The 13595-nt window shown below is 34.2% G+C and overlaps 1 protein-coding gene across 1 annotated transcript; it reads left to right on the forward strand.

The window, feature by feature from the left end:
- The first annotated feature begins 7769 nt into the window (after positions 1 to 7769).
- On the forward strand, positions 7770 to 9221 carry LOC138937944 (uncharacterized). Its single transcript, XM_070304657.1, is given in 3 exon segments — positions 7770 to 7813; positions 7815 to 8167; positions 9024 to 9221. Coding segments are annotated over 3 exon segments (537 nt in total). The 3' UTR covers positions 9164 to 9221.
- Positions 9222 to 13595: the final 4374 nt, after the last annotated feature.

The following is a 13595-nucleotide window of genomic DNA, read 5'->3' on the forward strand; positions in this document are numbered from 1 at the left end:
TTCAAAAAATTTATTATACGCATTGAATTTTATATTCGATGCATATAATAATAAATAGATAAATAAAATAATTTTATAAATTTAAAATAAAACACTACTAATAACTCTAATAATTCCATATAAAGCCATAATCTAAAAATAGGAACTTTTACAAAATTATAGCCTTTATATAAAATCTTTTTCTTTAATTCTCTCTTGTTTAATTCATAAATAAATAATTAATAAAAAATCAAATTACTATTACACGATTAATTGCTTCATTTAAGTTGCACGTATGCAATTAATAAATAATTAAAACAAATAAAAAATTACTTACGACAGAGTTGTTCCATCGGTGCCCGATGCCTCTCCTAGGCCCCCTCCTCCTCTCAGGTTGATTCACACGCGCGATATTTTGAACGACACTCCCGCACTTTCGAATTTCGGCACGATCGAACCCCGCTTCACGTGAGAATCATACTTGGAGTCGACAAGTCGGGAATTCACCGATTACTTCGAGCAAAGGTTAAGCGGAAGCGGAAGAAGACGAAATCGATTGATGGAATCGACGCGAATGGGGTTCGCTCGACTCTTGACCCGCGCCTGCTCCCATCGAGGGCCGACTAGAACTTCGTTAGGAACGATTTCATACGAACCACCAAGTCTCTATCATACAGACTGAGCCGGGTTTATCGTAAGGCTGATAGACGGGTCGAGAATGAAGATACCCACCTCCTAGGTGCTAACAATCTAGATCACTTCGAAAGCGGGAGATCAACCTCTCTAGCGAGCGAAAATCGTACCTAATTAATACAGCCGACTCCTCAAATGCCAAACATTTTAGTATTGCTACAATGTGCTGTTAGACGGTACAAGAGAAGGGACCCATTAACGACGATTCCAAAACAATCGACCGAACTCTAACCGATTCGGGCCGAACCGTTCGTCGGAGCAGAACGTGCCCTCAACAGCCGATTCTCGAACCGAAGTTCAAGATTAACCGCGCGAACATGCATCTATACTATGCACGAACATACGTTGCTACGCGGCCGGCATTCACCTCAGCCGCGACACTGAGGCGTTTTAACATTGCGCCTGCATTAATATATTAAATTTATTAATACATAAATATTTATATAATATATAATATTAATATAGTATTAATATTAACGGATATTAATATAAAATTAATTATATTAATAGGTATTAATATATTAAACATTGCAATGCTGAGAGACATCCCATTTAGTCGGCAACGAAGTATGATTCTCGATGACAATCATGAAAACGAGATAAAAGTCCAACGCGAAAACGCGACGACGCGAAAACGCGGAAACGCGATAACGCGACGCATCGTTGCTCGTGCGGCACGATGACGGCAACGACGACGCACTAGTGTGCGTTCAACGCACAAATGCGCGTGCCACATATGAGCCATTGTGCGACTCGTGGCAATGCTGTATTGATACGCGACGCGGAAGACGCGAAATCGCCGTCCGCGGCACGATGACGGCACCGACCACGCACCGCTACTGTATCGCTCGAGTATCGCCGCGCGAATGATAAAACGTAAGAAAAGAATTTGAGGGTCTCACCCCACTACAGTTCTATTCAAGTGTCTTTGTATATAAACGATAACAAGGCCGTGATACATAAATAATGTTTACGCGCGCCAATGTTTACGCCGCCGAGGCCAAATACCATGTTAGGTATTATCCTAATTCGCTGCCGAAATATTTTATATATATTGACATATACAATATAGGCGAAATATTATATTATAAAAATAGTTTAAATTATAAATTATTATTTATTAAACGATTGATGTATTACGAGAACCCTTTCATTATATTAATTTGATCCTATGATTGGATTGCGCATTCTCAATTTGAATTATATTTAAATAATTGAAAAGTCATACGATAAAGTAACAAATGAAATTTTTTTAACTCTAAGTATCATCGGAATATAGTTACATATTATTTAACGTTTAGAAAAAGAATTTGGCAGAGTGTCTCGCGCTTTACTATTTTATTCGAATGTTGCCGTGTGAATGATAAGCCATAAATCATAACACGTTAGCGAATGCTTACGCGGCCAAGGCCAAATACCACGTTGTTGATAATTCGGATAAAGCCGAAATATTTTGCGTACTATGACATATATATATATATACATATATAAAATATTAAATTTATACAAGAAAATTTTTAATTAATTTTAAATATTTTAAATGTTTTCAATTTCTCAATTCCGGCTTTTTATTTAGAATTTTAAGTAACATCCCATGCGATATTAAAGAAAGTCTTAACATTTTTGCATTCCAACTAATATTGTAAGAGATATCATTATTTTTCGTATGATATTTTACGAAACCTGGCAATATATCTATCATCGCGCGATCTGAAAGAATTAATTAACGCTGTTAATGATTAAAACTCCATCGAATTCGAAAAAAAAAACACGATTGAAACTATAGGAAAACATAATAATTATAATAGAATATATCTCCGCGTTTTGGAAATCATAATTTTTTATATAAAGATATAAGTCGTATAAAGATATAAATCATATAAGGATATAAATCGTGTAAAGATATATCCAAGTATTGGGAAGGGTAAATTTTTTCGCATTTCCGATTTTTTATTTATTTTATTATAGAGTTCTGAGTAGCACCCCACGAAATATAAAAGAAACTTTTAACATTCTTATGCTCAAACTAATATTATGCAAGAGATATCGCGATGTTTTAATTATTTTTGTCTATTATTATTTATATAAACTAAAAAAATTGCGGATTTTATATTTTATATAACACACACACACACACACACACACACACACACACACACACACACACACACACACACACACACATAATATTCTAATAATATGTCGTGAGCAACTCTCATCGAGATATCTATTTTTAAAAAGTTATGTTAAATCTATATTTGCAAGTATTGTTACCTCTTTTCCACGATGCTGATTGATTATCTCGACGCTACGCTCTACATTACTTTAAACTTAACTTAGTTAAAAAAAAATTAACTTACCCAATCCTGATTAAATGTATAAATTAAAAACTATAAAAATGTGAATATATTATTATTATTTTATATCAATATATTTCGTATATATTAACTATTATAAAATATATTGGCTATTATAAAATTTAAAACAATATACCATATTAATGTATTTGCATACAATATATAAAAAAAAAATCAAATGTAGCACGATAAATGGTGTGCGCGCTTATATAATGTTCTAATATTAATATAAAATACATATTTTTTTGGAGAGATATAAACTCGAATATTATTTAATGTAAGTAAATTATATTGCTTAAGATTTTTAAATAATATATAATAATTGATTACATCTACGTAGAGATAATTAGCGAGGTAGATATAAATTGAATGAGGTAGATAGGTGTTGATATAAAATGGCTGAATAAAATCACCGATTCTTTCGTATTTTAACCTATGAGACTACAAAACATTAAATACCATAATACACCCGTGTCTTCATTAAAATCACACTTTCTCGACAAATAACGTTGTGTTTATTTACGTTGTAAATCTTTATAAGAAGTTAAATATGAATTTTGGAAATAATATAATTTTTTTGCAATATTTGCTTTTAAGAGAAATTTTCAAATTTTGCAACATTAGTTTCTTTAAAAAATGCTTAAATAATTGAACAATTCTCTCATCGGATAATTTTAAGCAGATATTATTATTTAATAAAAATTAAATGAAGAGCGCTATTTTTGTTTTCCAATTTCAATAGAGAGAAATAAACTATAAATTTACATGTAATATATATTATTAAATATCACGATATTTCTGAAAACAATATCTATCAAGTTGAACGCCATAGAACAAAATAAGTAAACTAGTTCGTGCAATTTGTTCCTAGTCAAATAGATTGTCATATGTATCGATTATATGTCCGACAACTTTAACAAAACATTGTTATATTCGCGAAATGCATTTATATTAGAGTCTGAAAACGACAGAATCCGTGTGTGAATTCATCTTTGTTGCCGCTATAAATCACGAGTCTTGTCGCGGGTCAGAGTTACGACCGAGACCGATCGTCGGCTACCGGCTAGCCGGTGGCATTCCTGGAGATCGATCTGAGAAAAACGTGAAGCAAGAAAGCCGGATTGTTTTCTTCTGGTAAGATCATTTTCTCTCTCTCTCTCTCTCTCTCTCTCTCTCTCTCTCTCTCTTTCTTCTTCCGCGTTATATGTATAATAATGTACGTAAAAATGTACGCGAGGCGTGGCTGTTAATAATGAGGCGAATAGAGTGTGAAAGATCGCCGGTCAGCTGATGTAGATCGCGCAAGGTCGATGGATAGATCCTTCGACAGCCATGAGACTTTTGGAATGCAGATCCGCGAACAACGTACTTCTCTTCTCGAATGCCTACGAGAAATTGAAAAATATATATTATATAATTTTTGAGAAGAGGACGCGGAACTGAATAATTGTTTGATTAAATATTTAGCAATTTTGTTAATTTTAGGTATATATATATGTATAATATATTTATATTTATTTAATTGCAAAATTAAAAAGTTTGCTTAAAAATTTTAGAACTAAACTGTCGAAACCCTAAAATATATCGATACCAATTACTTTTTCGGAAAACAAATTTCCTCCGATTAAAATAATTGCGTCTTTTTATTATCAATATTGTAATCGAGAATAATTTGTTGGAATTTTGTTGGTTGTAATAATTACTTTTTAATCGCCTCACAAAACAATCACTCTGCCATAACTTAGTTTAAAGTTTAAAAATTGGAAACATTGAAAGGTTTACAAGCCACCGGGGTATCTTATTATATTTCTAAATGTGATTTTTATACTGTAACTTATACGGATTTATGATTGAAGCAGCGAGATGGTGTGAGCAAATACTTTTCGAATAAGATTTTAAAAGATATGAAACTTTTTAAATAATGCCTGCTGCATACTATGATAGTTCCACAGTTTGTAGTCTTTATGTAAACTTACCTGAACTGTAAACGCTTTAAGCGCCAAGTGATCGTGGAAATCTTCTCGCCGCGTTCCGGGCGGAAACTGCGCGAAAGCATCGCGGCAACATCACAGTTCGATCCCTCGATATCGAATTCCTTCTCATTGAAGAAGCCGTGTGACCGATCAGCGTGCAGGGTATCTCCATCGATGACGATGGCGGATACTGCGATTCGGCGATGCGACAACTTTCCATCAGCCATCACTACGAAACATTGCCGCGCAAGCTAATGCTAAGTGAGCTTTTATAGCCGGGATACGACGGACATGTGGGAAGCACGACCTTACGGCGGAATTAGGGCGGAGCCTGCGTGACGAGGTTAAAAAAAAATTCGATTAATCGGATCGAAAACACCCGTGGTCTCTCGCGACGCAACCTCGAATAGAATCGGAAACGTCAACCGCGCCCAAGCGAGTTGGGGCGAACAATTCATAGAGTTGATTTTATCACCTTCATGCAAGACGCGTAGTTGGTTGGTGATAGGATTGGTCGCGATTGTATTTACTCGCGAGATCGAAGAGAGAAAGATCTTTGAACGTTATAACAAATTAGCGTTAAAATAAATTACGAAGTATTTACTGTCACGGAAAAAGACATTCAAAACTTGTGCAGATGAATAGATAAAAGCTATATTGAAATTATCATTAATAATATTATATTAATTATTATTATTAAGTAAAATGCGTTAATGTAGATAGTATACATAGAGAAAATATACTCCGTTATTGCAATTAAGTTATTCGAAATATTATATATATTAAATACACTTGTTTCAGATAGAGAAATAAAAATAAAAATAACGATTTGACGAGATCAACAGAGCGATCTGTCGCACTTGGCAGACACATAATTCGATGGTGCGTTCGATCAATCTCGTGCGTATTGAAAATCCACGTAATAAAGGATAAGCCATCACATCGTACAGTACTTGTAGCAGAAGTCGCTTGGCAGTGCGCGATGATTGATGATGTACAAATTTAAATTTACAGCGGCTACCACTGATCACCTTGATGAAAACGTGTAACATTACGGCCGATGGCTCGACAGAACCATTAGCCGAATCGATTAATGCAAGCATTGTGCACGCTTGTAAGCAATTTTGATAATCCCTTTATGTCACGTTTCAAGCTTTGTAATTGTAAACCAGTTAGAAGAGATATCGAGACACGTGTATAAACACAAGAGCCATAAATTTGCTTAGCCGATCGCGTTTCGCGAATATGCTTTGATAAATAAATAGAGAACTATACCACTGCCAATAATATCGCTGCCAGCATGATTGATGAAACAATTAATTTTCGAATTGTTTTATACGAGAATAACAACGATACAATGCTCGATTACAATTACAGAAAGTAGCGCAATTCAATGTAACGAAAATACAAGCAGAGCGAATAAATACATTCATACGGCACGTATTTTATTCATGATCAGACGGATTGACTGAAGAAAACTAAAATTGTTATAAAAAGATATGCCGTTGGAACTCCGCCAAATTCTGCTCGTGTAAGAACGTTGGTTTCGTGAATCAAGAAACTTTGAGAATCGCCGATCTATATATTGGACACAAAACACAATGCATTTCCCGTCTCATCGAGAAGAAAAAGATATCACGATGAAAGGAAATGACGAAATATTCAAGTTGACACGTTTGTTGCTTTTCATATACATACGTTCTCTCGCACACATTCGAGCTACAATTCTTTTGAATTCATTCGACAGAAGGACGATGATATGGAAAAAGCGACGAAAAAGAGTTTCCGCATCGCTCAATCAACAGAGTCCACCTTTGCTGTATATGATGCTCGATAATGGCACCGCAAACGATTCCTGTCTGCGTGAGATATGTTACGAACTTTTGGTAACACGCGCGTGCATACATATATACGCATATTCGTATTCGATGTAACAATAGGACTCTCATTCCTGGCGACAATCTGCGAAGCCCGGATGACGCGTGGGCAATGCAACTCATGCCTCGCCTAGACAGATGCACAATGCAATGCAATGTAATCGTTCTAATGGCGCAGATACGTGTCTATTTATCGAGTCGAGAGAAAGCAGGAAGAGGACACGCATAGAGACAGTTGTCTTTACTTTCAAGGTCGTTGAGATGATTGAATGCGTCGCTAATATCATATTTTATGCTTCATGAAAAATAAATATAAAATAAACATAATAAATATAATATTTTTTCAAGAAATCAATAATTTTTCTTATCATTTATACAATAACTTTATACGATATACTTTTTTTTTTTTGAAGAATTTAAAAGAAATCTAAGAAATAAAAGAAAATGCTATAAATAATAAAATTTTAAATAATCAACATGAAACTTTGTGAGTAAATAAAGACCGTGTCTTTGAATAAATTGATCTAGTGTCAATCACATCACACTTTCGAGCATGAACTGTAACAAATGGCGATATCGCATGGAGATATCGATCTGTTGTTGTTGCTACTACCGATTGCGCAAACAGGCCGAGGCAAACGCAACGCGCGAGCCCATAGACGGATGCGTTGAAATGGAGCAGCGCGACCCTCGTGGCAAGACACACGAGAGGTGAGGCGTTAGAGGTACACTCTAGTTGTCACCAACACTAGGTTAATCGGCGTCGCAGCTTGCCCAGCTCGCAGAGAATGTTTGGCGTGTCCTGTGCCCCGCCCTTGGGATCCGGTGGTAGCGTTGGACCGACATTCGGGGAGACGATGTCTCTATAAAAACGCGTTGAACGCCAATCGATGGCAGCCACAACCACCTCAGCCATCGAGGAAAATTCACCTAGACGTTCGTTTCATCGTCCACCTCTTCATCATGTACTCCTCGATCGCGATTCTTCTCGTAGCGGTTCTGTCGATGACGACCGCGGCTCCGTCGGGTTACCTGGGTCTCGGCGCCGCACTAGCCGGACCGATTCTAGGCCCCGCGTCTCTTGCCGGACCCGTTAACGGACCATCCGTATTATCAGGACCGGTGATTGGGCCCGCACGCATCTCCGGCGCTGTCGATGGCGGCGCCGTCGTTACCGGATCAGTTGCTGGACCATCGGTCGTTTCCGGTAGCGTCACCGGACAGACGGCGGTGATTGCCCCGGCTCTTGGCTTCGCGGCACCAGCCTTGGGATGGCCTGCAGCTTATGGTAAGAAACAATAAACTAAGAATTTATCTATGTTGAATTAAAATGGCAGGATAAATATTCTAAATTGTTGTGTGTGTTATAAACAAATTATTATATTATAAAAGAGAAATGTATTTGAGAAATTTCGAAAAATTTGGAATCGAGACATCGTTTACAATTTCGATATCGATACGTTAATACAGTATAAATATATGGCTTTGTGTGTGTGTGAATATATGATCTTAATGTCACACATTGATACATATTTTAATAATAATCGAAATAAAACGCAACAGTATACGTCAGCTTGTTTTCCATGGCTTTTATTGGCAAATAAATATCACGTAATATTATTACAATGTGACATACTGCCAACGATTATTGTTAGTAATTTTATAATAGTACATTTTTTAAAGGGTATACCTTGATTTTTTAATCCTACAGAACTTAAAAAATTTCATTTGTCTATTTTTTATTTTAGCAAATCTGTTTTTCATATTTCTTCTTTCATAACAAAAGAAATTAAATTTAAATCTTTCTATAAATATATATTTTATTGTTTCTTGAAATGTGGTAATTTTTTTTTATCAATTTATATATAAATTTTATATATTGCATGTATAGTATATACATACAATATATTAAAATTCTGAATTAAAAAAAAAATTATTAAACTTAAAAAATATATATCGTATATAACTATATAGGGGGGATCAAAGTTATTTGTTTTAGATTTGAGAAACTTCTCTCGTTTAAGAAAACATGATTATTTTAGGCAAAAGAAAAAGAGGAGCGAAACTTTGTGTGAATTGTTTAAAATATACCCTTACTTATTTGTACTTAAGATGTATGTTTTCCAATGTCTTGTGTTTGTTAGGAGCGGTGCTTGCTGGTCCTGCTGTAGGTCCAGCAGCCCTTGCCGGACCAGTCGCAGCCCCCGCTTTGATCGCTGGCCCATCTGGTAGCATTACCGCTGGACACGCCGGATTAGGCGGCATCATTCGTGCACACCTGTAATTTGTATTATTCGGCAACATGAATAAAGGACCTTCGCGCGACGATCTCTCCGACAATCGCCGACTCGATTACATCACGATCTTCGTCATTTGGTGTATCTTTCGTCTCTTATATGTCACGTGTACATAATATAATTTCGTATATACATTGTTATATATAATAATAATAATAATAATAATAATAATAAATGCACTTCTGGAACAAAAGTCGTATCATTTTTCATTTTCCATCTTATATATTATACGAGTAGTTTTATTATAATTAGATATATCCATACAGATCAAAATTTGTTTCATGTTTATAAGAATATTCTTCAATATTTTACACACAAAATGTATCTAAAAAGTATTAGACTATATATATGATAAAATAATTCTATCTCTAATCTAAATTATTTCTCGTTTATTCTCTTTGATAAGTTTTTGGTATAATTAATGATAAAATATATCTACAAGAACAAACTAAAGTTAATGTGACAATTTCTTCGTAGTTATACAGCAAATAAAATTAAAATTTAAATGATCAAAATCTATTTTATTTTCGTCAATCTATTATTTTCTATTATTTTATAAATTTATTTTTTATGTATAATACCTTCTTAAAAGCTAATCGGAATTGGCTGGCCTCTATTTGTCCATTATGTCGCCATTGCATCGATTCCGATATGTCTCTATTGAGCGACGATATCCGTCCACCTTCCCCGATAATTGCTGCAAATTGCCTCAATGTCATACCAATCAGTCCTGTATTCTCCATGTTGGTATTGAGAATATTCGTGCGAATATCGAAGCGACATTCGGCTTTCTTAATCTGCATTTTTAATCATGGTCGCGAAATGCAAGACACCGCGTTATAACGGAGCTGTCTCATCATCATCCGCTCGTATCCATCTCCATAGTTTATGCACAGCTATGGAAACCGCGAAAATTATAGCTGCATCGTCCGCGCGCATTATCATTTCAAAGAGGAGTTTCCTGCGTTTTAGAAGAACATAGTCCGGTACAACGAATATTGCATGTTTTTATAAAAGCAAGTCATATGCAAATTGAAATTGTTGTAAGCGCAGTCGGATATCGCATATTAGTAGAATAACGTGAAGTCAAACATGCAGATTACATGAATAATGACAAGATTAAAAAATATATATTATTGATATTTGTAAAAAACAACATAGATTTATTGCGTGGTTACAATTTAATAACGGATCTAAATCACAGGTTATTAACAATTGAAAGCTGTAGCAGGCTAATTAAACAAACATTAATAACAATGAGGCTAACAACACGATATATTAAGTTAACAATTAATAATAAGAGTGATACTTTTATTTTCCGCGATTTCTGAGCCTTTTAATTGTTCGGGATTTATTTATAGTTTTATGAAACTTTATATCGACAAACAATATATAAAACTGATATTTTTTCATACAGCAATGTTTATATTGCTACATATATTATATTAAGATATGTCTTTTAATGACATAATATCAACAAAATTCTCAACAAGCATTCTCGTGCAGCACCTTCTGCGTTTAGCACATTAGTTGTAAACGATGCCGCAATTTTCTGTAAGTTAAACAAGACTGTGTTATTGTTACTATGCATGCGAAGCACGGGGCACTAACATATACATATATATTCACAAAATAGAAATATATACCAGATGAATTGCAAAATTGAAGCAGCTTAGCGACAGCTGTGGGACATGCAAGACAAATGTCAGCACTGCTGACACTCTCGCAGTATTACGCTGCATGTTTTAATATAAAGCGATACGATCGGTGTTCGAGCATGCATATGTCTGTTCAGTTTACATATTCTTCAATAAAATTTATTATATAATCACGTATAACAAATATGATTGTTGTTATATGTGAAATACAATAAAATTTAAGACAATATTACACTGATAAACTTTCTATTCTTTAAGATTAATTATCAATGAGTAAAGTTACCGAACATAATTTAATCTAAAAAAAAAATTATTGTGCTTTCCTTATCTGGCTCTCGAAGCAGCATTTTATAGGAAAGTAAAATCTGAAATTTCAGAGAAGTCTGAAAGCCTTAGTCTTTCGACGTTATACGCAGAAAATATGTAATAGCTAAACGCAAATAATGACTAAATAAAACTTACGATGTATTTCATATTAGTCATTTTATCGGATTTTTTCTGTTTTTTCACGATCATCTTTTATTTCAAATCATTATTTTTAAAAATTCATAGTTGCAGATTAATATGATAAACGTATTTTTTCTCGTTTAGGAATAATGTTATGCATAGCAGATATGCTAACAAAACTGCTGATTTAGAAATGAAAAAGGTACTTGAACTTAATATAAAATGTACTCTGACGAGAAATATATTATACTCTGCATAAAACTTGTATATTTTTTTTTTTAAGCCGATTAAAAGGTAAAAATATTACCTTGAAAATTCAGTTTCAGTGGATCAGACAGTAATATTGTTCTTATGTATTTGATATACATATAAAATAGTTCTTGTTACTCAACAAATGTACATTTTCATTTAACTTTTAAAGAAAAACAATTACAATATATGTACGTTAATATAAGAAATTTCCATTCTTTCATATTTAAGTGCAATATAATTGCAAAATAAAGCTTATAAAATGTCTTCTAGATTCTGTCCTAATATTCCGCGAGAAACATGATATATTTTAACGCTATCGCTTTTCTTAACGTTCTCAAAATTACTTATAAATAAAGTCTATAATGAAAAGAATTTATGAAAAATTGGTGAGATTGCAGCTGACAATTCGAAGGTCGCGCGCGCGTGGAAAATCCATGAAAGAGAATTGAAAAAGTCACCATGGAAAAGCAGTCAATGAAGTTGCCTTAAACGAGCAAACTTTATTGTACTTCGTCTACCGAATGGACGAAGGAGAGCTTGTTATGTCGGAAGTATTCGCCGCCGCGTGCTTGATGAGAAAAGTTAAATCTACTGGTCGTAATGCACTTTTGTGTCACTAGTGAAATATAAGTTGACTGGTATCGAGCTATTTTTGAATAATATTGCCGATGTTAGTCATTTCAGAGCGCGTGTATTTCAAATAAAGATGGCAAGTTATTACAAACATATATTTTTACTTTTTGACAAATTTCATACTTTAATATATTCTCTTTTTTATTTAAACGATTATTGAAAAAATAATGTGGGGAAGCATTGCTTGCTTTGAAGTACCGGCTCTATATCATATTAAGTTATTTAATCTAAAATTTAAAATTTTTTCGAAATATCTACCATATTGCTATTTTCGTTGAAAATCATTTTTTCTCTTTTCCGGAAAAGTGAAACCGCGCGATGACGTTACGAATGAAATCACACGACAACACCAACCATCGGGCTATGCACCGCACGTCCGCAACGAACCGAGTTATGCAAATTCGAGTACGCGTAACTCTGTATCCGTTCTCATTGGCCGGGACGGATGCACGTCGTTGATATTGTTCTCAAATCACTCGACATGCTGACATGGGACACGGGAACGAACGCGCAGTGATAGCAGTCGACGATGATATCCCAGACTCGATGCGATTATAATGCTCTCTAAATGATACGATCCGATTGGGAATACATTGATTTACTATGCGTATTCAGCAATACGTCTGAATCATTCGCACGGACAACGTTTCACATACAGTGACGTCTGCCTTTATATGTTTAACTCTTTGAGCTGCCAAACGATTTTGCTAAAAAACTATCCATCGTATTTGTCATATAAGCACACGCATATACATTGTCCTATTAATTTTCCCGTATACATAATACAATATATATTCCTGTGTGATTGATATTTGTGGACAATTGATATTACTTAATATCACGATTTCGTTACGGTATCAAATTTCTTTGAAATTAAGGATGTGTGCGTGTATATAATTATAATAAAGAGTTATTTTCTATAATCGAAAATGATAAAAAAAAATTCTAGATCTACATACACAATGCAAGTATAGTTACGATCGAAATGCATGTCAGGAAAAAAACGACTCGTGCAAGGACAGTAAGATAACGATACGACTAGTTGACATTGGTGACCCTTAATTGCTCTCTTTGCTGTTTCTGTCAACGAGATTTATATCGCCGTTCTGTATATGTAAATGTCGCAATATTTTTGCTAATTAGAATTTATAATATACCAATTTTATCGCCACTCCTTCACATGAAACAAGTAATAAAAACTTAATGGAATACCAGAGTTAGTCTATTACATTTATAGCTTGTCCATACACATGTAACGTTTTAATAATAAGTCAAATTATTCAAGGATAGCGCGGTAAAATTGCTTAAAAAATTAGACATAAACTTATTAAAACTATGTTGCAATTAAAATGCAAGTGTAACATTGACATGCTAATAGTTTTATGTAAACATGAGGCGAGTCTAGCATACGAATAATGTAAAAAATCTA

This window comes from Polyergus mexicanus, unplaced genomic scaffold, assembly GCF_030449975.1.
Source record: "Polyergus mexicanus isolate NDT 795.1 unplaced genomic scaffold, iyPolMexi1.0 SCAF_11, whole genome shotgun sequence".
Classification (NCBI taxonomy): Eukaryota; Metazoa; Arthropoda; class Insecta; order Hymenoptera; family Formicidae; genus Polyergus; species Polyergus mexicanus.